The sequence below is a fragment of the Porites lutea genome, chromosome 4, assembly GCF_958299795.1.
Source record: "Porites lutea chromosome 4, jaPorLute2.1, whole genome shotgun sequence".
Classification (NCBI taxonomy): Eukaryota; Metazoa; Cnidaria; class Anthozoa; order Scleractinia; family Poritidae; genus Porites; species Porites lutea.
Genome location: NC_133204.1, coordinates 33,854,008 through 33,879,689, shown reverse-complemented (window position 1 = coordinate 33,879,689; position 25,682 = coordinate 33,854,008). Strand labels below are relative to the sequence as shown.

The window sequence follows — 25,682 nt, the reverse complement described above, 5'->3', positions numbered from 1 at the left end:
TTGAGCAGAATAAGTCAGCGGCCTTAATGATATGCATGAGAGTTGTAAGAAAAATTTAAAACTAAATAAAAAACAAATGGAAAATACCTTGTGATTAATTCGGTTATTAAATAGCTACAATATCTAATTAGTTTTAAGGGGTTACGCCCAGTTTCCCTTCTATATTTGCGAAAATAATTACGGCCCGAGGGGCCGAAACTTTTTTCGGATACCGAGCAGAGTCGAGCAGAATAAGGGTGTCCAAGGAGAATTTTGAGCAGAATAAGAGATTTTTACGAGCAATGCCGGCATGAGAATAAGCCAATTTACGAGCAGAATTTATCCAAGCCTAACTAGCATGCGTAGCATGGCGGTTTTGATTGGGCGCGGGCCAAGAGACTGGGATGGGAACTGCTTCGCCGCTCAGTCGTGCTCCCGACAAAACCATACAAAACCGCCATGCTACGCAGGCTAAGCACACACGAAGACTAGTATATTCTATATTCCTGCATGCAAAACGAGAAGAACGAGTGGTAATTTTTAGACCACACCATCTTCATAGCTTATCTTTCGACACTACGCAGTTTATAACGATCTCACTGACTATTTGCTGGAATATCTGACTGATCACTCAGTTGACCTTCTGGATCGCTCGCCATTGTTTCGCGAGGGGCACGAAAGTGACGATAAGGTTGGTAAGGAGGTTAACCAAGCCGACTATTTCGACAAGGTCCATGAGGTCATAAGTAATGCGACATGTTTACGTATAACTGGATAAAAAAGTTAATGTCGTTAATCATATCAAGTATTAAAGGGGCTGTGTCACGGCAGTCCAGTTCATTTTGTTTAATTTTGCCAGTTACTCGCCCTCAATCGCTATGGAAGTTAAGGTAAGCAAAGAAGTTACTTGTGAATGACACAAGCAGAGATTCGAGACAAACAAATATGTCTCCTGAGCATTATTTTTCAAGTTACAAACAGCAGAGATCAACTTTGAAAAACTGTTAGGCTGAAGAGTTTTCAAAAACCCTTATTTCAATCCGTTTCAATCTTCTTCAGTTTTGCCCATCCGGTGGCATCTGTTGTTTCTGTTATGTTATTTAAACCGTCCTTTAAAGTTTTAAGCGGTTATTTCTATGTTTCTCTTAATTTAACGGGCATTTTGTAATTTCTTAATTTGGCTGAATTTCGTGACACAGTTCCTTTAACTGAAATCACAAGGCAAACGATTTGTCTGGACTGTTTGCCAATTACGATCCCCGAATGTGCAACTTTAAAGACACGCAGGTCACGCAGGCTAGATAGGGAGACCTTTTAGGATTTGTACCCTCTTGTCATGAAAAAGAAGCAGATCACCGCGACACAACGATTTTTTCACCGACTACCGCGACATGAAATTTAAACTTACCGCATACTTTGAAAAAAAAAAATCACCGCAACACCGCACCAAAAATAACCCAATACCGTAATACCGCAAACAGTTACGCAAAATTCTAGGAGAGGCAGGGAAATAAGAACTTTTACGACAAATGTTCAGAAAATTCTAGATCTCAAATCGTCTTCCGACCACATATTGTCCACAAATTGTCGTTGGGAGCCCCTGAACCGTGCAGCAGTAACAATTGACTATATTGACCCCGTGGATACTTTTAATTTAAACCACAGACAGACAACCTAAAACGCGTTCTGTTGAAATTGTTCCGTCTAAAAATAACGTCGAACCAGCTGAGGAAGTCGATTTCAATTTGTTGTTCCTTAAAACGTTTTGAGCAAAACGACGCAGGGTCATTTCACTGACAGACACAGGTCGAAGAGCTTTAAGTGGAAACCGATACTTTCACGTCCTAAGTTTAATTTAGCGTATAAAAAAATCTTCAAGCGAAGTTTCATGAGACAATGAATAATACGAAAGGAAGCCATCTATTCAGCGAACCATGGAACGTTCGAAGTAAGGAGTTCGTTATAGCCGTGACATTGTTAGGTAAGTGACATATGTACATTATATGGGTATTAAACCAAATGTTCTCGCCTTTACTAAATAGATTGTTTGCAACCTTTTGAAAGAAGCGTTAAAATTCTAAAATGTTTTCATTAATTACGATGAAATTAAGTTAGTAAATGAAGCGACTGGACTCATTGGGTACCGCTTTACTTTATTGCTGGAGCTGGCAAATGCATTTCCGTCTTTTTGGCCTAATTTTTGTCGAAATCTTGTTGACGAAATGAAGAGCGATCTTAATGTTTACAAACTACTGAAAATACAGTTTTCTGCATTTTTTAGGAGGAAAAAAATTGAAATGGAGCGTTACCATAGGTTTTGCAGAATGAATTAGAATCACTTTAGCATCATTTGTTAAATCATTAGGTATAATGGGTATAATGCACAGTACACGGTCGTTGGAAGTTCATAAATGTAAAGCAAGTAGTGGAGGTAGTTTTTCTTTTTTTTTAAAGTAACGAAACCATAGAAATCCTTTTCAGAAATGTACATCCCAACTTCTACAAAAAAACAAGAATCACTTCGTGAATTTTACCGGGGCCACTTTTGTCAATCACCTGCACCACCAACATCTATTGATTGTAAACCAAGTTCACCTAATCTTGACTGCATCAAATTCTCAGAGGAAATAGGAGAGATCAACCGCATTGTTGAGCTGTGATTTTGCATAAAAGGTCTAATAAATTATTACTTCATGATGATCAGTGTTGCATTGAGTAGGCCCTGGATTCTTCTCAACATCTTTACTTAGTTTGAAGTTCACATAATTGGTCATATGACTCACACAGTTGCAAGAAAACAATGATAAATATCGACGTGCTTTACATTTTAGTTTCATTATCCCGTGATACTGCCTGCTAGCATAGAAAGACAACAAATAAGCTTTCTTGGATATAGCCATTTTATTGAAGTTAATTATCTTTGGATCCCGTTTGTTATTACATTTATATCGTGCATGATAAAGTTTTCTCACCTTATTAACATAGCGATGGAGCTTTGAAGACTTCGGTATGTGAATCGTTGAAATCTTTTTCAAGACAAATTTCTTCAACATGCTATTCTTGTTATTGAGACCTCTTACAAACAGCAGTGGAATTCTGCTCGGTTCACGAGCACGTCTAGATCGCCTTGTAGCACGTTTTTTAAGATGATATAAAGTTAGCTTTGATAAGTGTTCGCATTGATTCTTGATAAATTTCATGATGGAAGGTTCACTCAATGTAGATACCTTTGATAAGTCGCTTATTTTCTCGATAAGTTTCACGGTCTGAAGGTTCAATCTTAAGCGATCGCTCGTAAATTTGTCTCTCCAAATATTCACCCTCAAGTTTTTGCTCATAAACTAGTACATCGTAAAGGCTGGGAAACGTGTCGTCCAAAAAGCTATAATCTTTCTCTTGACTCTTCGACTCGTGCTTTTCAAAATGGCGGATAAGATTTCAATGAAAGTTTCGAGCCAGTGATATATCTCAGTCAGCGATATATCCCTAACAATGTAACTTTGAAGACACAGAAACGCGTTGCATTTTATGACCGGTGCCAGCCTTCGGCTAGGCCCCGGTAAAAAGAAAGCTTTAATTTACAAACTATATACTTTCAACTATTTAGGCTAAACGTTAATAATCTACCTTAGACACTCGTCTGAAGCTTTTGTGTCATGTCTGATCTTAATTCTGATGACTTGTTATAATCGGAATGTTCTATTAATAGTGCCCAGGGATACATTTATTAGTGAAAAGAAGAGGGGCAAATTTCGAGAATCCAAAATAATTGCGATTTACCAAAGAAATCTTGTCGAGAATAATATATCTACAACAGACTAAACAAATCTATTTTGGAATTAATTAACCCTATTCAGGCTGGGCATTTATTAGACTCGATTTCCTTTGCTCTCTCGGCTCTGGTCTTGTTCTTCCCCGAGAAGAGAGTATTTTCGCTTGAGGAGCGCAGGCCCATATCCCGAACAGCGGCTGGTAATGGAGCCCAGCAGGAGCCCAGATATTTATAGGCGCGGCGCCCTAACATCAGTGGGGCCCTTTAAGGCCCTCCTCTTAAATTTTAAAACCGCTCCTGTAGATGCGGCCACAAGCTTAACACAGAATTGTCTATCATTGTCAACATCTCGGTATACTAAACTAAACGTCGCCTTAAAGACCGTTTTAATAATGGTAATTACATCCATACTGCAGTTTCAGAACAATTTCTTACCAGTAATAATTCCGACAATCATATGCTTTTGATTCCTATTGAAAAACTTAAAAATGGGCTTGATTCTTTCAGGAAAGCACGTGAAGACCACCTTATCCATAAAGCTAAGACAATTGAGCCTCTGGGCATCAATAAACTTGATGAACTGTAACTGTATATAGTATATCTTTTTTTTTTTTTTGTTATCTTGTCTTTTTGAGTTGCCAGAACATACCACGTCATATTATGTAATTTCCGGTCATTATTTTACTTCACATATATTTCTGTAAATTCGTGATATCTCAATAAACCTGACGAAGACTGGTATTGGCCAGTCGAAATATCGCAACTTAACTCTATTTCACGTTGTTCGATCAGTCCCTGCAAAAGTCTTCTTGACTGTAACGTCTTCAATTTTATACATTTTGACTGATCACGATCTTTTTGGATCCGACGTTGAGCAAGATTGTTCGAACACGGTTTTTGTAGTGTTTTTTTTTTAGCTTAACTTAACATCTCGGTATAATTGATTGACACAATGACGAAATGTGACATCATTATAAGGCCATGTTTTCTCATGGCTGAACCCATATACCGTAAAATTCCGAAAATAAGCCCCTCCATGTATAAGCCCCTCCAAATATAAGCACCCTAACCGGTAATGCAAAAAGCCCTCCTTTAAATCGCCCCTCCAAATATAAGCCCCCCGGGGGCTTGTACTTGGAAAATTGCTCTCAAATACAAAGTAAAACAAAGCAAGAAAGGCAAATTTAGTTCTAACTGTAAGGCTAGCCCAATCGATTTTGAAAAGTAAATTTCCCCCCGTAGATAAGCCCCTCCGAATATAAGCCTCTCCAAAAATAAGCCCCTCAAAAAGGGCCTTTGAAAAATGTAAGCCCCGGGGCTTATTTTCGGAAATTTACGGTAGTTCACGTACCATTCTTTCCCCAAAATGGGTGTCGGTCAGCGGTCAGCGATGATGATGGCCGCGTCTTTTGAAGCTGGCTATTTTTGTGTTATTTGTTTCCTTTTTTGTGCGTTTAAATAACTTAATAATAATAGTTTCTCGTGTAAGAGTTCCTGTTGGTGTCTTTATTAGAATATGTCAAAGAAAGGAACGATCTCCCCCTTTCTATTCGCCGATCGTCGAAAATCCTGTTCAAAAAGGCACTTAAAAAATATTATCTTGCTCAATATTGACTTGTGTGCGTACGTGCGTGTTTGTGTTTTAATGAATAACAAAGCTATATTAGAATAAAGTCACTCTTGTTACAGGGCCATAATTAGTTTCTATAATGTGCCATTCTCCATTCTAATTTTTTTTTATTATGTACGTGTAGTTTAATCAACCTTGTACTAACTGATATTGTACAACTAATGTATTATCTATAGGATGGAGTAAAAATAAAATACAAATACAAAAAACAAAATAGCTATAAAGCAAAAAGCATTGTGCTGAAATAGGAACTTGCCGATAAAATCATGAAGTGGTTTAACACATTGATAATCTTAAACAATGGAATTGACGTAATAATGACGTCGTTAATAATTAAAAAGAAACTGGAACCATGAAAGATCATGGCGACAGCTTCAGCCGATTTCTAGAAAGAAGGATTTGATTAGTATGTATCGAGGCGCTCTTGTTAGCGGTTTTGTGAATATTTCGGTGTACTTGAACAAATTTAAATTAGCGAATAATTTTTAAAAATTATTAAAATGTAAGATTCTTGAGATTAACCGTCATTTTATATGACCTTTTGTGCACGGGGCTTTAAATTACCAGTTAACCTAACAATAAATGGTACGATAAACTTTGTAAAAAATAACACGAAAACTTGATAATACCGCCCAAATCATATCCGCAAGTTCAATCCCAAATACGCCTTGGGAGACAACACGTTTCCTTAAAAAAAAAGATAATAATAAATGCAAATGCAACTTAATGTTTCAACAGGGTTAATCTTGATCATTGGACTTCTTGGCAATGGAATCGTGGTAGCAGTTATCTCAAACTTGCGCCAGCAAGGTCAGAAAACATCTGTTCAGCTTTTTCTCCTTAACTTGGCCGTCTCCGATCTGATGGTGTGTTTGCTGTGCATTCCCCTAACCATCTTCACAAATTTTTACTACCCCAAAGATGTGAGCAGCAGAGATCATGGTTTCTGCAAGTTAGCGCGATTTATGCAGGTAAAATATTTATTCTAATGTTAAGCTTCGTGCAAACCGATGCAACAACTCCCAACATTGTTTACCCTAAAGTTTGACCGGTCTCAAACTTTGCGCAACAACTCCAAACAACAAGCCGCGAACAATATGCAACAAGGTGTGCAAACGGACTCAGCATCCAACAATGTTGGGAGTGGTTGGCCAACAATGATGTGTCCCTTTGAACTGGGCTTTAAGTAGATTCAGGTGGCAATTTCACAGGACCTAGGTGCATTAATAGGCGTAAAAACAATTTTTTCAGGCCAAATAAATTTTTAAAATCTTTCAATGAAGACAGATATACTAAAGCCCCGTGCAAACGTACGCAACATTGTTGGTCAAGAACTCCCAACATTTGAAACCGGCCAGACTTTAAGCTACGTGAAAACGGACTCAACATCGTTGGCCAATTACTCCCAACATTGGGAGTTGCTGGCCAACAATGTTGAGTCCGTTTGCACGGGGCTTGAACTTGTTCTCGCAGCAGCAAAATAGTCCAAGAGCGCCATGATTTAGGGTTTGTGCGGTGTATGCAGGTGTGTATGTACTACGCAGGTGACGACAAAAGGAGGCTACGGAGCGAATCGATTGATAGATAGATGGGTGAAAACGTCCCGGATTAATTGCTTAATTATGTAGAGAATTTGAAACCGAATTCTTTAGAGAAAAAAACCTTAATGTACTCCAACTGCAACATTCAAATTTGAAGTGTAAACAATTATTCCAAAGAATCCGGATTCTTTTCCGCTTGCGAATACATGTGAGTGTAATTTTAATTTGAGGGCTATACGAAACATATAAATGTCTGTATGACATTTCTCTGCAATATGGCTCCTCGTATCTCCCCAAATTATAACCATATATCTCTATATAAAAACTATGAGAAACTACATAATTATTCAGTATTCTGTAATCTATTTCTTTTCCGCAGTACCTCAATCCAATAATCTCAGTCAGCCTGATGACAGCAATAAGTATTGATCGGTACATGACATTTGTGAAGCAGGAATTAACGTGCATCAATAGACCTTGGTATCTCCGGCCAGCCTGGTTGATCGTCTTTGCTTGGGTATACGGTACAGTTCAATGCCTTCCAGTTTTTCATACAAGCGAAATCATTCCTCTTAATAATAACAGTGCCATCTACTACTGCAGCACTACGAAAGGCCAGTCTCTTGAAGGAACAATTTATCTCGTTGCCTCAGTCTTACTTGGGTTCGTGATACCTTTAGCAGTCTTAACTATATCATATCGCAAAATTATAAAAGTGATATCAACCAGGAGTCGTAGACTTGCTGCGTCTGCAGGTGACATATCCAGTCCCAAAATCACAAATGCCAAGTTGATGGAAAAGTCCAGAAGAAGGGTTCTTCGCATGTTGGTAATGGTTGTCATCTGCTTTGTCGTCTGCTGGTTGCCTTTCGCTCTCTACTTTGGGCTACTGATGCAGCATCTCAGGAAATTACCGAACGTTAAGGATCCGGTGCGCCTCATAACCTATGGACTGGGCATATCAAACTCGGTCTGTAATCCTTTTATTTACTTCTTCAACGTCTGCGGCAAGTCCTGTCGTTCCATGAAAAGTAGGTTCCTTGGAAAGAAGGGAGAGATTATCGTCGAAAAGGGGAGAAACATGGTTGTTGTCTTCAAGGTCCGCCTGTGTAACCAAACAAGACAAGGAAGTCGAGGAGTTGGAAGTTAATTCACTTTCTGTTGTCCGATTAAACATCGATAAATAAATATAAAAATTGCATTCGTAAACGAACTTGCAGAGTTAGGAGGGTCTGGATCTGTTAATCACTGCATCATGCATGGCATGAGTTTTTTTTAGTTTTATTTACTTTTACCAGCTTTTCTGAACACAGGCCTGCCCAGAGGGAATGGGGAGGAACGGGACACACATGTCCCATGCAAAATGCCGTCCCTACCACCGGGGTCTACGTCCCCTACTCTTTTCGAATAGTGGTCTGGGTTCTTTTACGTCCCACATGAACAGATCAGTGAAAGTGCTGTGAGACGGGACCTACGGTTTTTCGTCCTTATCCGAAAAGACTAGAAAGTTTAACCATTTGCAGATGTCATTACAAAGGCAGCACTTTAAAGACCCTGAGTGTTGGTCCGGTTGGGGTTTGAACCCGCGATCTTCAGCTCGGCAGACCGGCGCTCTCCAAACTGAGCTAACCAGGTAACGGTATCGGGTTATTAAGGACGTTACTGTAGGTTTTCCTCCCTGCCTGTAAATATTTTCTTGCACTCTGTTTAAAAGGAGAAACAATCGAACCGACCAAGTAAATGATTAAAGGCAACAAGAAGAACAATTGTAGAAACATTTTCGATTCTGCTATTGGCACTTTAGCGCTCAGAAATAATAAGGGGAAAAGCTGATGTATACCAGGGCATGGGAATGAACGCGATACCATTCCTTTGTTAATTCTGTATAACGGACGTATATGTCGCCAAGGCCGAATTTTAGAAATTGAAATTGAACTGTGAACTTTGCAACCTGGTTCGCATTTTTTTGTCATCGACTTTAAAACCTCTCCCCTTAATTTAAGGTATTCAAATGTTATTCATATTAAATGAACCGGAGCCGGAGTAACCAATGACAGGGCGAATGTTTATTTTGCCAACTTTCATTTTTTTTTTTTTTAAGAGGCTATGTCACACTATTTGCTATTTTTCAAAAATCTAAAACGTGCCTTCGCATGAATCAAAATTAAATATCTCTAAATTACTAAAAATATATTACGTTTCGTTCTTCCTGGTTAAATTTCTTTGTTTTTTTTAATTTATCTTCCTCATAACCGTACAGGAGAATTTTATGTACGGGCAAAAGCACTAAATAAAGCCTTTTTAAGAGAACAAAATAAAAATAATAATAATAATAATAATAACCCCCTAACGTAACCCCTTTAACGAAAGCGAGAAATCATTTCTAATCCATTACTACTCAAGTATGTCGGGAAACCTTGCGAGCAGAGGTTTTTTCTGGCACGGTATTTAGCGTTACAAAGTCGTACGCTTTGCCTGTCAGTCACGTAGTTTGCTCAGGTGCGTAAACAAACAAACTACGTGACTGACAGTACCAGAAAGAAACCTCTGCTCGCATGGTAAAGTCCGGGAGATAGATACTTAACAAAGCTTTTTTCCGGGCTGCAACCCCCTCCCCCGCGCTCCCCGCCCTCCAAGGTCCAACCCACTACCCTTTTGTATACCGTTTTTAACAGAAAAGGTACTCCTTTCGTATACCTTTCATTGACAAATGGTACCCATTTCACATACTTAGTTAAGAACTTTGCCCTTCCCTTTTTAAACTGCTGCAAATGCACTTTCCTCATTAATAAACGTACCACGAAACAGAAAAATTTGCTCGACTTTTAAAGCCATTAGTAGCACTTTTTGGTCATAATACAGAACGAAATGACAAAATTCCCTGTAACCTTTCATATTCTTCAGGGAGTGAAATTCCTACCTTTTCATTACACCCCTTTTGGGGTAATATAGGCCGTAAAGGCCATCATTGGAAGTACCCACCTTCCCTCCCCTCCCCTCCCTCCTGGGGGTTATTAAAGTATGGAATAAATAGGAGAGGTGTAGAAGAAACAATTTCTGTATTAACATAAAAGCAAAACTAAAAGTTATGTTATAAAAGAAACAAAAAAAGGCCAAATCACGCATTTTTAGCCATTTTTTGTTTTGATAGCGATATGTTTCAATTTACGAAAAACTGTCAAAACTTAATTCAAACAGAGGTCAAATACTTAAAAGCTCATTGCTATTTTGGTTTTATTTGGGAATGATTATAAAAATGGTATCTCAGGCCAGGCTGGTTGATCGCCTTTGCTTGGATATACGGTACAGTTCAATGCCTTCCGAGTTTTTATACTGACAAGCACTTTCATTCCTCTTGATTATAATAACAGCACCATCTACTACTGCACTACTACACAAGGCCAGTCTCTTGTTGGGACGATTTACCTCGTTGCCTTAGTCTTACCTATCATAGCACAGATAAAGACCAGAGATTTCGTTTCAGCGCTTTTTTATTCATTACCATTTTGCTCATATCCAGCCCTACACTGATTGTTCTTTAATTAAGTAGTCCTCTTGAATGCTATTGTTCGTTTACTAAAGGGATGTTATTCCACCTAGAGCAACATGTTAACGTAGCATCGTCAGCAGAAATATCGATGTTAGAATTCTAGATATGTAATGGAATGCCATTAATGAAGAGAAGAAAGAGTATAGGTCCGATAATGGTCCCTTGGGGGATACCTATACCTTGATTGATGGGTAAAAGAGAAGATGTACATACGTTTGAATTCGCACACGCTGCCTCCTATTTAATAAGTGAGAATGAAACCATTGGAGAGCTGGGTCGCTTACTCCACATTGTTTGTAAGTGGAACAATTCGGGATACAACTTAAGGAATCTGGATCCCACTGACGATTGGAATCTGGATTCCTTGAGCTGTATTCCGGATTCCAACGTCTAAGAATTCAAAGCAAAAAATTTTCTTTCTATTCCCGGGAATCCGGAATCTCGATTCCTCACACGGGGCGAAAAATTCAGACGAAGACAATGCAACACGTAAAAAGCGGTCTCAACAAGGAATTACATTGAAGTAACCGTTCCGCAAAAGTATCAATGTTCATAGCAACTAAGTTCATGAATGGAATACCAGTTGAAAGTAGTCAACTGACTTCTTACTTGAGGCAAGACGTTAGGTGACTGGGAGGGGTCGACGGGCAATGCCCAAGAACCTAGGGTACTGATCAGTTTGTAAACAATTTTTTTGGTTAGTCAAAGGCTCATCGAACGAATGGACCAATGGGCTTTTTTGTTGAGCATCTTTCCCAGCAGGGGGTTCTTTCTCTTGCCTCGAAAAAGAGGGAGAACCCTGGGGACGAAGTTGTATTGGTGGATAATTAGGTACCTTACGATCCGACAACGGGCGAAGCCAATGAAAATGTCGGTGAAATTGACTTCACTTTCTTTGAATTTTTTCCGCCGTTATACCAACTCAGCCAGTTGCATTGCTTGATGGTTGGAACTAAAGAGAGGGGCCTGCGTCCGAGATCAGAGAGGGATTGTAGTTTATCACCTTGCATTTCCTGTTCTCAAGTCAACTAAAAATTTAATCATTTCAAGTCGTCGTAGTTGTGCACAGGGACGGCAAAGAAATGTACAAAAAAGCGTGATGCAAGTGCTGAGTCGTTGTTTTGCTCATAAAATCTATTGCGTTTTTTTAACGTTCCCGTTGCCGTAAGTATCGCCAGAATAAGGATTTGAAAGATTATTCATCCGGGAAATCTTTCTGTCTTGCGTTACTTGACGTAAGCTTTGACCCATAGTCACTAACCTCTGGCAACTAGCCCAAAACTTGTCTGTATACGTGCACGGCAGCAAGCGGAAGTCAATATATTCACCAACTTGCTGTTACTTAATGTCGTTGGTAAACAGCTAGACGGGTTTAATTAAGCGCAAACTGGCTTCTTGAAGTTTTTAGTTTAATTTTTGCATTTAAAATAATATAGTGAGGTTTCATGAGACAATGAATCATTCAAATCTATTCAACGAGCCTTGGAGAGTACGAAGTAAAGAATTTGCCATAACTGTGACGTTGTTAGGTAAGTAACATAAAATCACTGATGGATAAATAAGCTATTTCGCCTTATTTCATCATGAAATTTAGTCTTCGAATGAACTGTGGCTTCTCTGGGCTGCAATAATGTTTACTTCAGTGTTGGCGATCGTGATTGCAGCCCGGGGAATCGGCAGTTCGCTTACCCTGCGCTTTGGCCCTGAATTTATCATTTTGAGGGCGAATTCGTGCCATTCGTCCAGAGAAGAAATCTTTCACTGGCCTTTTCGACACTCAGTATGCTTCCTTACAATTCGGAAAAGGAAGCTTGTTGACTGAACCGACGTAGAAAAAAGTTGAAAAAGGTACTGAGTGTCATTCCTGACCTTACGTTGATCTAACTTTGAGCTTAAATACAAACCTGTTTTCTCTTAAAACAATGGAAGACTTAGTTGTACTGGGAGAAGCATGTTAATAAAGCAGTTTGTTGTTTTAATTTTAGAGATATCATCTGCGGTATATAGTGATCTAGGGCGTGTGAAATGACTGCCCACATTGAATCATCAAGAACTGAAGAGTTTACCGTAATATCAATGAATACACAACTCAGTGTGGTGCAGCCATTTTGGTCTTATTTGCATAACAATACTGTAAATTATTAAAAGACAGTCATTATAAGTTTCTTTTTTAGGTTTCAATTTGACGTAAATGATCAGGTTTATATGATAAATAAGCTAGGTTAGAAATCTCATCGCCAGTGCGTGACGATTCCTTTGTAACGATTAATTGTAAGTGAAGCGGCACGCGTCAGTATGACGCCAATCCTGACTGTTACCACAAAGTCAACGCAGCTGCAAGCAAGAGAAAGAAAGCTTAAACCGTTACTATGACAACATCGAGGAGGGCTACACGCTACGTTCTTACAGATTACTTTAGAATTAATTATAATTATATATTGTATACATAAATCCTGTCTGAAGGTCTCTTAATATTATAAGCATTGTGCATTATAAGAGCGACGGTCAGGAAAAATCGACCATTGAGTGGCAAAAGTTGAAAAATCGATTTCCTTCATTTTTTGTCCATAAATAGCTTTTAGATAGATAAGTAATCTGATGTAAGTTGTTCTCGCAAAAAGGCTTTTATTTTCGAGAAAGGTAAGAATATCAGTTTTCGTGGTCGGAGTCTCAAGATGGCAGTATTTTCAACCCGAAATTCAGCTAACATCAACTCTCCTTGCGTTCGCAAATAAAGCCGCAAGGAGAAATTTGGACACTTTCCATCAATAGAACAACTCTTCTTCTTTCACTAGATGATATTTCCAAAGCAATATCGAGACTAGTTGAACTGACATAATTCAAAAACGAAGAACAGGTTTTTACGGTGACAAAAACTTTAATCTAGTAGTTGTTTTCTGCGGTATTATTCTTCATGTGGTATAGCTCCAAATTTTCCCAGACCTCGTTTATTCACAAATTTAGACATTTATCTAAAGCATACCTGAGAATTGGCTTGGGTTCCTGAAGGCAGTCCCAAACGAAAGTATCGAAGTCCGGTAAATATAGTAAAGCGTGGGCAAAGTAACTTATGTAACGGGTCCAAGTTTCCTCGGTCGTAAAGTAACAAGACGAAATATATTCCTGTTCCGTCATCCTTAGCGAATTACCATTGTTCAGTCCTTATTTTTCGATAAAAAGTGAGTACCACAATACTAGCGCGTTTCCTAGCTGAAGGTCTAGTGATCCGAACATTACAGGGATCAAAACTTACCATTTCGAAAATTTAAGCGAGAAAAAAGGCTCCCGAAAATTCTAGCTGACCTTTTTAGGGTAAAATCCGTTAAAAATGGGCAATTATACCAAATTTTAGATGTTCGAAAATCCAGGCAGGCAGGCAAGCAAGAAATTTTACAACAAGAGTTCCGAAAATTCTAGATCTCAAATCGTCTTCCGGACAGATATTTTACAAAAATTGACGTTGGGTGCCCCTGATGAGTGGAACGGCGTCTGAACCGGGCCTTATCAACCTAAAAGCTGTCTATGAACAAAAAATGAAAAAAATTTATTTTTCAACTCTTGCCACGAAATTAAGATTTTGGTCGATTTTTCCTGACCGTCGCTCTTAAAAGCAGAGTGTCTTTACTGCGGTTTTCAAAGGCACGCGAACTCTGACGTTCAAAAGCCGCCTTTAGAAGTTGTTTTTCGCTGCCGTCAATCGTAATTAAGATCACAAGCAACGAACCTTGAAACGCAAAAACACACAAAAAGGATCGAAATCTACCAATATAATCACAAATCACAAACCATGACGTTTTAAACTGGTTGAAGTAAACTTCTGTTTCCTAGGAGGTCCGCTAAGATGATTGACGGCAGCAAAAAACGCAAACGTCAGTTGGGTTTTCAACTTCAGAATTCGCGTGTTTATGAAAGGCGCAGTAAGTTACCTCGATACAAGATTTACTTCAATTTAAAAGAAAGAGCATCCACAAAATTGCGTTAGAATATTTCCAGTTTAATTGGTCAATTCCCCTTACCAGGTGACTGAATTGTTTCAGTACATGTAGACGGAAACACTAGCTATCATGTCCTAAGGTTCTCTTTTATAATTTGGCTTTTTTAGTGAAGAAGAAATGTACTTAAATGTACTGGACGTAAGTGGCCAAACGCACTGTAGTTAGTTACTATGGTTCAATTGTTAACCTTCCGTTGGTATAACTGACAATAATGCGAAAATATATACAGTGATGACATTGTCATCGGAAAAAATGCTGAAACGAAAAATGAAAGAAACGAAAAAGTTAAATAGGAATTAATTAGGGTTACTTAACCATAGCCATAAGCGTGCATTCATTTGAAACATACGCGTACAGCCGTGGCATTTGCATTTTTTTTTTTTACGCCTTAAAAACGCCTAAGCTGCAATGAATACATTCTATAATTGTTTATTAGTCAGCCTTATTTACTCCTATTTGTCTTTTTTTTTTTCACTTTTTTCTTAGACAACGTTATTGCAATGAGGTATACACACTGTATGTGCTTCGATCTTTTATAGGGCTTATCATGATAATTGGACTTGTTGGTAATGTCATTGTGGTGGCAGTTATTACAACTTTGCGTAAGAGAGGCCAAAAGGCCTCTGTGCAGCTGTTTTTTCTTCACTTAGCAATCTCGGATCTCATGGTGTGCCTTCTGTGCATTCCGCTGACCATTTTTACAAACTTTAACTATCCAACTGAGTTCTACGAAAGAGACGTTGGCCTGTGCAAGATATCGCGATTCATGCAGGTACTAGAACTCCTATTATGTATCAGTCAATTCGAAATCTCAACCCCCCCCCCCCCCCTCCCGCCATCCCCCTTCCCCACTTTCCACCTTTTCCTGAAAACTCACGCGGGTACTGGGACTCCAATTTATATGTATCAGTCAATTCGAACTCTCGACCTTTCCCCCTCCTCCCTCCGAAAACTCATGCAGGTCCTGAAACTCCATTATGTACCGGTCAAATCGAACTCTCATCCACTCTAGCACCCTCCCCCCGCCCCCCCAACCCTCTTCTCGCCCCATAACACTGGGGCTTTTTTACATACATGTTTTTTTATTTGGAGTCTTATACAATAAATAGTATATCAACTATTTTCAAATAACTAAAATTACAAACAACAAAAATTCCTAACCATATATAGCTAATAAGTTATTAATTCATTAAGTCTTAAATTATTTACTTTTTGCCGTCTTCCCCTTTCCTTTTTTCAAAGCATTCGAATACATGTTTTGCTATTAGTTTTTGTATTTTAGCTTTTGTGCTAGGGGTGGGGGGGGGGGGGGTATTAGAAACATGAATCTTTTGTTAGGTGACATTCGCCAGTTATGCTTATTTTTATTCTGTATTCTTTTTCCAAATAATCTAGTACAGTCAAACCTCTTTAATACGGACACCAAAGGGACAGAACCAAGTGTCCGCTTTACAAAGGTGTCCGTATTATTATAGAGGTAGGGAATGTAAGATATTTTGGCATAGTTTGGGACCAAACGAACTATCCGTAATAGAGAGGTGTCCGTTTTACAAAGGCGTCAGTTAGGAGAGGTTAGACTGTAACGAACATCTTTTTTCCCGGTAAGCAGGGCATATATTTAGAAAATGGTATTCGTCCTCCATTTCTATTTTACAAATTGAGCAAATTCTTTCTTCAGGTTTCATAAACGGGCATGAACTTTAGAAAATCGAGGAAATTCACCCGTGACACATATCGCACCATGTAAGAAAATCCAAGAAAGTCTTGGATTCTGGACTCCACGCCGTGGATTCCGGATACTTTGTCAGTAAAACTTGGATTAAGGACTCCAGTCTAGTGTTGTCGATAATTATTGACAATAGAGTACTAAAGTGATGACGTCATAAAAATGAAATTTCTGAAATTATGGGATTTGTCAGGATATTCTGAAAAAACAATGTCCAAGGGGCCTACTTGCCAAAAATGAGCATTTCCGGGCAAATTGTCTCTGAGGTCGTAGCCTAGTTATGCTTAGAAAACTCCATACAAACCCTTGCTAATTCCGACAAAAAAAATAGCACTCTCAATATCGGCTTTAATTTGTCATGTGCCGCCAATATTGCTTCCATTAGATTATAATGTTCATTTTCTGCTCTCCTCTTCAGCACTTTAGCCCAGTAATCTCCGTCAGTCTTTTGACAGCAATAAGCATCGATCGTTACCTGACATTTGTAAAGCAAGAGCTATCTTGCACTCAAAGACCTTGGTACTTGAGACCGACGTGGTTGATCGCCTTCGCTTGGGTCTATGGTATAGCCCAGACTATTCCCGTGTTCTTTTCAACAAACGTCATTCAGATTGATTATGAAAACAGCACCATCTTCTACTGCACTACTACACAAGGCAATAAACCTTTTGGAAAGATCTACCTAATTGCTTCGGTGTTTTTCGGGTTTGTGATACCCTTAATGGTATTAACCACTTCATACTTTAAAGTAATAAGAACAATATGGACAAGGAGTACCAGGCTTTCGTTCTCTGTTGACGATAGTGGATCTGATGCTAATGAAATTGCAAATGCTGAGCTTCTGAAAAGAATTCGACTAAGGGTCGTTCGTGTTTTGGTAATTGTTGTTATATGTTACGTAGCATGCTGGCTGCCATTTGCCATCTACCATGGTTTTTTGGAGCAATACCTCAAGGAAGCTCCCAACCCTATGGATGCGGTTCGCCTCATAACCTACGGCCTGGGCATAATGAACTCAATTTGCAACCCTTTCATTTACTTTTTTAACGTTGGCGGGAAGTCCTTCCGCTCGATGTATCAAAGATTTCTGGAGGTAATGGGAGGCAGAGCCAGATCGCCAATGCCACCCTTTGATTTGGTAGATCGCCACTAAACCAACACGGCACAAGACTTTTGGTGATAATTACGATCATTACCCCACATCGAAGGTGGTACAGCTCCATTGTTTCGGATCGGGTCAAATACGAAAGGGCCACCCACCTGTGTGGCCTCAGACAAGAGAGTGTAAAAACTTGCAGATACAAGTGATCCTCCAATCTTAATTGGAATGTAATTGTAAACTAAGACGATTGTCTAATCTCAGTTGATTAGAGACAGATATAGATTAAATGAAAAGAAATACTCGTACTACTTCTTATGTTATCGGAGCCGTACGGATGAACATAATTATTGCGGGCGACAAGAGGAGCCCGCAATCCTAATCTCCAGACAGCATTCGTTTGGACTTCCACTAAAAATGAATGGAATGCACAGAACGCAATTTGATCACCCGCGTTTGGATTTGCTATCACTCGTAATATGATCACGGGTGTTTTGACTATCTGTCGCGTGAAACTTACGCAAAGCACAGCGATGGAGCAAAATCGCTCCGTTGTCGCCCGCACTCCGTAACCTATGGTTATTACTAGTTTATAAGTTAATAATTTATGAGCCTTTAGTTTAGATATGAGCAAGATTGTTTTATCAAGTTTAAAGTACGAGGCCAAGTTTCTGAAAACTGATTCAGAGGGTTTTTGGTTGTATGGTTTATTTTCGGAACTCTGTAAAAAAAATCGTTTTTAGAATCTCAGTCGACTCTCATTTAGCTTTGTAGTTTAGTTTACGAAATGTGAATGAGTATTAGCTAGGATTTGTATATAAAAACTGTTTAAACCACTTTAATCAGGAGAGGAGAAGCCGTTACATCACGTGGCCATAGTAGCAAAATTTTTGGATGACAACAAACCGAAAACATCACTTCAAAAGTTAATTCGCAATGTTTCAAACTTCGACGATCTTATTCAGTTTCATTTAATTTGTCAAATGTTGCGAAATTTTCTGGGGTTAAATCGGAAAGGACCGTGTCTAAGGTTAGAGAAAGAGAAAGACAATTTTTGCGTTGTGCTGGCCTACTTCGTATAAAAGTGGGGCGTGTAATTGACAAGTTTCACATCGCAAAAAAGCGTGATGCACGTGTACAAATGTTGTTTTTCTGATATAAACCTATCACTTTTTTCCAGTTCTCTTCGTCGTCGCCGGCGTCGCGGCTAATCGTATTTAATCAATTAAATTAAACGCCGCCCTCGATTAAACACCACAAATAGGAGCAAAATTACTAACGCCGCCCTTGAATAAGCGCAGCACCTCCGTAATCAGAAGAATGCGGCTGTTACTCTAGGATAATAAGAAAACCCCGGTACAACTTGGTAATTTACACCATTTAGACATTTACGATTCGATTCTATCTCAGCAAAATAAGGGAGACATTGGAACCTTTAAATTTCATTACATTTACAAACGGTTTACGATAACTGTTGTCAGTGATTTTAAAAAAAAGTGGTTTCGAAATAAACGCCGCCCTTGAATAAACGCCGCATTGGAAACGCTAAAGTTTTAATAAAGGCCGCGGCGTTTAATCGAATAAATACGTTAAGCTCCCTATTGGTGTGATCCAGAGATTTTGCTACCATGGTAACGTGACGCCACACTTCTCCTTTATTTTGCCATTACTTTTTCCTGCCGACAAAAACGCTAATCGTTATAGCCAAGATTGGATCCGGGCGAAGTTTTTTTAAGCCTCGATAATTTCTTCAGGTTATTGCAATAAAGGAATTTAGCTTTTCTTATCAAAGTGGTGAGTTTATAAACCTGCGCTCTCTATATTTGCTACAAGTACACCATCCTCTCAATTAATAAAAACATAGAAAAGTATTTTGTGTCTTTATCTCTTTCATTTGGTAAGGATAGTTGGATAGTGAAATTAAATGCTGGAAACAGACACATTGAATTGGGAGTTTGGGTTACGATTGCTAACACAATCGAAAGGAGATCTATTAACGCGCGGATAAGTCATAAGTACTGGCGCGGGTCTGCGGGGTAAGGTAATCCAAGACAGTCTTAATTGGATTCTGGATTGCATACTCGATCCGGGGTCCTTGTCAGTAGAACTTGGATTTCGGATTTCAATTGTTAGTGGGATTCCTGATTCCTAGATCTAAATTCTGATTCCTAAGCACAGGAAATCGGATTCCACAAGTAAAAATTTCCTTGATTCCAGAATCGGGAAATACCTTACACTGCCGCATAGGAGGCTGAGTGCAGTAGTCTTCACGTCCATAGCGGACGAAACTGGAGACGCGTCGCACCCAGGCTAATAGATATCGCGAAAGTACTGGTAACTCGGTTTCGAGCCCCAAATGAAAATGTATAGAATACTGAGCGCCGGTCCTTGCAAAAACAACCCGTCCATTTTGTGCAATTTGTTTTGCTAATTGATACTTTTCGCAGGCTATTTGCCACACTGTTGAAACCTCTACATTGATTGCGACCAACAACAGCTCGAGGAACGGGCTCCCAGATCAGGTCAAATTTGGAGACAACCAGTCGCCCGGGTAACCAGATATGACGTCATAAGTGCTATTATGGTACACCCTTTTTTCATGAACAAAAAAATGGTAATGGCCTCATCTTATTTCAAACGGCTGTTTTAGAAACTACTTTTATTACAACCTAGTTTAGGTTGGGCTTCTAGGATAGCTCTGGCTAAAAGCCGTTAAGGGCCTCATTTTTTTAATGCAAAACTTATTTTGTATTATTTTCATCAAACTACTATTATCTGCTGCTGAGATGCGCTTTAACTTCATCAAGTAATTTTCCTCTACACACCAAATATTTTTATTACATATTACAAATATTGTATTTTAAAAAACAATTAAAACGTAATATCGGAAATTCCAGTTTCATCAAAACATCTACTGTCGAGTTGTTATGGCTTTGTCGGTCATAATTGTTTTTTGCAATACTTGTATTGTTATGACACGCTATTTAGCACCCACTAATATAAGTACATATCTCTTTAGTTTCTTTTAGTATGTGAGATGTGATTTTTATCTTAAAAGGCTTTTTTCTGAACGTTTTGACAACTTGATGACATTATTTTCAGTTCCATCTTCACATAAATCTAACGATGTCATTTTTCAGACAAAGCACCGAGATGGAGCGAAATGTTGTACTTTTTTTTTTCAAATTACTCGTTAGGTTCACCGTATGTTTCTTTTTTTACCATTTCAAATTAGTGATTCAGTAGGTTTTTCAGTTTGGCGTCGACCGCCGTCATATTGTAAACACTCCCTCGTTTCTTGGTAACATTCGTTAAAATACGGGTTTCACTAGCAGTCTGGCGTTGTATATCATGTTTAGCTAAATTGCCGTGAATTACTACTTTTTCAAAACGATTTCTCCCAGTTTATAAAACAACCTTAGCTTAAATCCTAAAAACAGCAAACGCTCACCAAAATAGACTTCCTGCGAGACAGAGAAGCGAGAGCATAACTGTTTCTATAAATGAATTAAAATGCAATTTTCCTAATTGGCTAATTCGTTCCCGTATAATTGAAATCCGACTAGTCCCCTTGGATGACGCCAGGAGCTCGTAGAGCATGGAACCGTAAAGCCACAAGATAATCTCGCGACGTGATAGAAAAATTTTAATTTTATGTTTTATAGCTGGTTCAGTTTAAAAATCGAATTCATTGTTTGTTTTTCGCACACACCTCCAAGCCACCCGCTGCATGCAGCGAGAAAGTCAAATACGGATAGCCAATGACTGCAAATGGACAGGACGAACCGGAATCATAACTGATTAAATATTCCATCTTGATATTATTCCATTTGCCTAAAACAGTGATGAACTGTCAAAGAACTGTCAGTTGCGTTGCTGTCGCTTTCGGTTTCCAACGAGACCAGATTTATGTCCCCGGCATTTTAAGGTGAGCATCTTAGCAAAAAATGCGGCGTGACCATGAGGTAGAAACCGTCGAGCTGTGGAATGACCAGAGTAAAGCATTTGCAATAGCAGTTGCATTACTAGGTAAGCTATGGTTAATGACCTATAACTTGTAGCACTGATCATGAAATGCTTTTTTCGCGTCGACATGTAAGGTACTATTAACTATAACACTCAAAACTTGTGTGAGCCTCTTGCTGAGACACAATTCCAACAGCTCTATGTTGCGTGGTATACAGCTTCCACCTTCTAGATAAAATCCATTTTTCTTTGTACACTAGCTGGAAACGTTTAAAAGTTAATTGCCCACTTTTAATTCATTACGAGGTTTGTAATGATAAAAATGCTGTGTGGTTCGCTCTTGATTTTGCCTAGTCTATAAAAAGAACATTAATGAAAAATTTCATAACTTTAATTTTTTTCGTTCTAAATTAATTTAAAGACATCTATGACGTTTACGTACAATGGGTGGATTACACTTTTTCTGTTGAGATAAATTTGTTAATAAATCCCTCACTCTTCGTACACTCTCAATCGTGCCGGTATTACATAACACAAAAACCGCCCAAATTGCCATTGTACTCATAAAATTAAAAAACCTAACTCACTGATTGTGCGAACACAACTTACGTTAATTAGCTAGGTTCTACATAATTCATAAATTCATTTTTCCCACAATATGCTAAGTCTAGAGTTTCCTTTTCTCTTCGCTAATGTCTGTTTGCACCTATGATTTCGTTATGTCGGATCAAAATTTTATTTTAACGTTTTTAGTATTGGCATTGCGGGTTATTGCTCGTTTCAGTTATGTTGTTGTAAGCCGATGAAATGAGAGATGACTTGGCAATATAACTTCCGCAACAGACCATGAATTGTGACGATGTAAAGGCAAGAAAAGTGTCTCATTTCCCATCGCCTTCCCCTCAGGGTCTGGAAGAAGGGCCCTAATCCTACATTTCCCCTTCTTTTTTGACGACTGATTCCGCATCCCGAATTTCTGTCATCCCTATCCAAAATACCGGTTTGTTTGCCAATACCGTATCCCGAGCCAAAACTTTGGCGAATCCTTCTTCCAGGCTAGCGGTCAATTCCCGTATCCCGTCAAAAAAATGTTGTTTTTTCCCCGAATTCTGCACAGTATTTTGGTCAAATCCAGTATCCCGAAAAGACTCTTCCAGACGAAAAAATGGGTCGCTCAGTCACAAAACCATGCAGCCTGGTATAAAAAAATCTCTTCTGTAGAGAAATGATGATTAAAAAAATAAAGATTCTTGCCAGTTTTCTTTTTTTGTTTTCTAAAAATAAGGGGGTTTGTCTCCGATAAGAAAAGAAATATTTCAGTAATGAACACTGCCAAATGAAACCGAAATGTAAATCTGCTGAGAAAAAATATCAACATCATATCATGTAAGGGAATCCGGACTCCGGGCTCCTGGAAATTTTAATCTGGAATCCTGGGTTTTGTATATTTCTATAGCATGATTTGTAGCGATATTTGGCATAAACACCACTAGTGATATTTCGAAATTGTTATACGTAATTTCACGAGCCGTTGGGCGAGTGAAATTTGAAAAACTTTTCACGAGTGGTGTTTTTGCCAAATATCACGTACAAATCATGCTATTATTTGTTTATACTAGAACCAGCAAAAGGTTTGTAATTTTCACACGTAGGTATTTCAAATTAAGCTGAAATACCACTGCCCTAAGCCAATCAAATTGCAGAAATTTCTCATGTAGTAGTATTAATAGTGTAGTGATATTTGGAATAAACACCACGAGTGATATTTCGAAATTGTTATACGTAATTTCACGAGCCGTTAGGCGAGTGAAATTTGACACAATTTTGAAATATCACAAGTGGCATTTATGCCAAATATCACGTACAAATCATGCCATTATTTGTTTATACTACTACCCGCAAAGGTTTTGTAATTTTCACATGTAAGTTTTTCAAATTAGGCTGAAATACCACTGCTCTAAGCCAATCAAATTGCAGAAATTTCTCATATAGTAGTATAAGAAATCCGGAATACAGTTCTAGGAATCGGAAATCCCACCAACTGAAAACTGGAATCCGGAATCCAAGTTCCACTGACAGAAAATCAGGAATCCGGTACCTGAGAAACGGAATCCACGGCGTGGAATCCAGAATGCAAGACTGTCTTGGGTTCCTTTGCATGAGGCAAAAAATATCAGAAGGGAACTAGAGACACACCTTTTGGGAGTGACTTTGTAGAGGCTGGCAAACAGCGAAAAATGCCAACAGAGCAACTAAATGAAAAGTGACCGTTTCTTTTTCAGGACTAATTCTGATCATTGGGGTTATCGGTAATGGGGTTGTGGCAGCAGTTATCACTGCTTTACGTCGGCGAGGCCACAAAAACTCTGTTCAGCTGTTTCTTCTCCACTTAGCAATCTCGGATCTAATGGTGTGCCTGCTGTGTATTCCGCTGACCATTTTCACCAATTTTTACTACCCTCAAGAATATCTCAAGGACCGTGAGGGCCTCTGCAAGCTGTCGAGGTTTATGCAGGTAAGGAAGGAAGGAGGTTTTACAGTAACGTTATGTTACCAAGTCACTTGATAATCAGAATTCGAAGTTGTTGTTTTTGTTTTCAAATTTTCAAGTGATGAACTAGAGAGGGCAAGGTGTGGGGGTGGGGGAAGACGCGGACAGTAAGGGAGACCTAGACTACAAGTAGTCTCCCATTTTTCCTCAGGGATAGTAAAGCGAGCGAAACGCGAGCGCGCGTGAAAATCACCCCACGCGAGCAAAGGCGACACGCGGCGGGGAGAGACAAAAATGAGAGACTACAGACAAAGCCCAAGTATCTGGTTTTATTGGATGCCGCTTGATTGATTTTGTACTTAAGCCAGCTCTACTAAATAAGCAGTAACGCTCTAAATGATACTATTTAATAGTGTAAGTTTCGAGACGAAACTAAAAATAGGTTTATAAAAAGAGTTATTAATGACGGTTGTTTTTTACATTCTTTGCAGCATCTGGGCCCAGTCATCTCTGTGAGTCTTCTCACAGCAATAAGTATCGATCGGTACCTAACATTTGTAAAGCAAGAGCTATCTTGCAGTCAAAGATCGTGGTACTTGAGACCATCCTGGTTGATTCTTTTTGCCTGGGTTTACGGAACAGCTCAAACTCTCCCTGTCTTTCACTCAGCCGATGTCGTTCCAATTGATTTTAAAAACAGCACTATCTACTACTGCACTACTACCCAAGGTCATTCACTGTCGAGAAGGATATACCTGGCCGCCTCAGTATTACTTGGATTTATTATCCCCTTGGCAACGATGTCCGTCTCATATTATCGTGTGATAAGAGTAGTATGGACCAGAAATCGTAGACTATCGACCGCAGGGTCTCCTACATCGAATGCAACAATTACGAACGAAAATCTCTTGCTGCGCTCGAGGAAGAGAGTTCTTCGCGTTTTGTTAATTGTCGTGGTTTGTTTTGTAATTTGCTGGCTCCCGTTTGCCGTTTACCACGGAATCTTAGAGCAACACCTCAAGAAATCACCAAATCCTATGGACACAGTACGACTCATTGCATACGGATTGGGGCTTGCAAACTCGATCTGCAACCCTTTCATCTATTATTTTAACGTTGGAGGGAAGTCATTTTGCTCCATGAAAAGAAGCTTCCTCGAGGTAATGGGAGGTAAAATATCACCACCACGGGGTGTGGAAACGAACGCTCCCATTTCAAGGTCGGCGCATGCGAACCCAGGAACTGCGCTGCAATTAGGATTTCATTCAACTAGCAACGCGCAGAATTATGATCATCATAAACAGACATATACAGCTTATAATAATTCAAACGGACGCAAGTTTTCTGAGAATGCTCTTGGTTTACAAAAAGACACTTTGGAGGATACTAAGTTGTGATTGGTTATGCCCCGCGGTCGTAGGATCAGACTGTATTCAACCATTCCGAGTAAACTTTCGCAAAGACTTTTGGGACTGTAGGAGATTCAGGGAAAAAAATTGGCCAATAGCTGACCGGCGCGTCCCCAGTGCGATCCCAGAAACAATTGCGGCACGTATTTCGGTCCCAGTTCTTAACTCGTCTCTAAAGCGGCGTATGAGGGACAAAAAAGAAAATCATTTTACTAGGGGCGGATGTCACTTATGATTTGGCTTTACTTTCTGGTCGAACTTCGGCTACTCTCAGAAAATGTTTGATAACTGTAGCTTAAACCTTTGAAATGAAATTATGAACTTCGCAGTTGCTATAGTAATTTAAGCAATTGCAAATTAACCCGAAAAAACTTTTCAGGGCTTCAGCGGGATTCGGGATTTCAGTGGTTAAACTCATTAAATACCCTTGGTATCTGAGGATTTGATTCTCGCGTGCAGCCTGATGCTTCAGTTCAGGGTTCAATGTCCTATTTTCACTTCCAAGAAGAGGTTCGGGTGTATGA

The 25,682-nt window shown here is 39.1% G+C and overlaps 3 protein-coding genes across 3 annotated transcripts; all 3 read left to right on the top strand.

Annotated features, from left to right (window-relative positions):
- Nucleotides 1-1,707: 1,707 nt before the first annotated feature.
- Nucleotides 1,708-8,154, top strand: LOC140935459 (tachykinin-like peptides receptor 99D). Its single transcript, XM_073385008.1, has 3 exons — nt 1,708-1,960; nt 6,120-6,352; nt 7,302-8,154. The coding sequence occupies exons 1-3, from the start codon at nt 1,876-1,878 to the stop codon at nt 8,070-8,072; spliced, it is 1,089 nt and encodes a 362-aa protein (XP_073241109.1). The 5' UTR covers nt 1,708-1,875; the 3' UTR covers nt 8,073-8,154.
- A 3,636-nt stretch (nt 8,155-11,790) lies between these two features.
- Nucleotides 11,791-19,151, top strand: LOC140933368 (galanin receptor type 1-like). The gene is made up of 3 exons (XM_073382912.1): nt 11,791-12,001; nt 15,007-15,239; nt 16,612-19,151. The coding sequence occupies exons 1-3, from the start codon at nt 11,926-11,928 to the stop codon at nt 17,344-17,346; spliced, it is 1,044 nt and encodes a 347-aa protein (XP_073239013.1). The 5' UTR covers nt 11,791-11,925; the 3' UTR covers nt 17,347-19,151.
- Nucleotides 19,152-20,980: 1,829 nt separating this feature from the next.
- Nucleotides 20,981-25,337, top strand: LOC140935456 (prolactin-releasing peptide receptor-like). The gene is made up of 3 exons (XM_073385005.1): nt 20,981-21,321; nt 23,541-23,773; nt 24,241-25,337. The coding sequence occupies exons 1-3, from the start codon at nt 21,240-21,242 to the stop codon at nt 25,144-25,146; spliced, it is 1,221 nt and encodes a 406-aa protein (XP_073241106.1). The 5' UTR covers nt 20,981-21,239; the 3' UTR covers nt 25,147-25,337.
- The last annotated feature ends 345 nt before the right edge of the window (nt 25,338-25,682 follow it).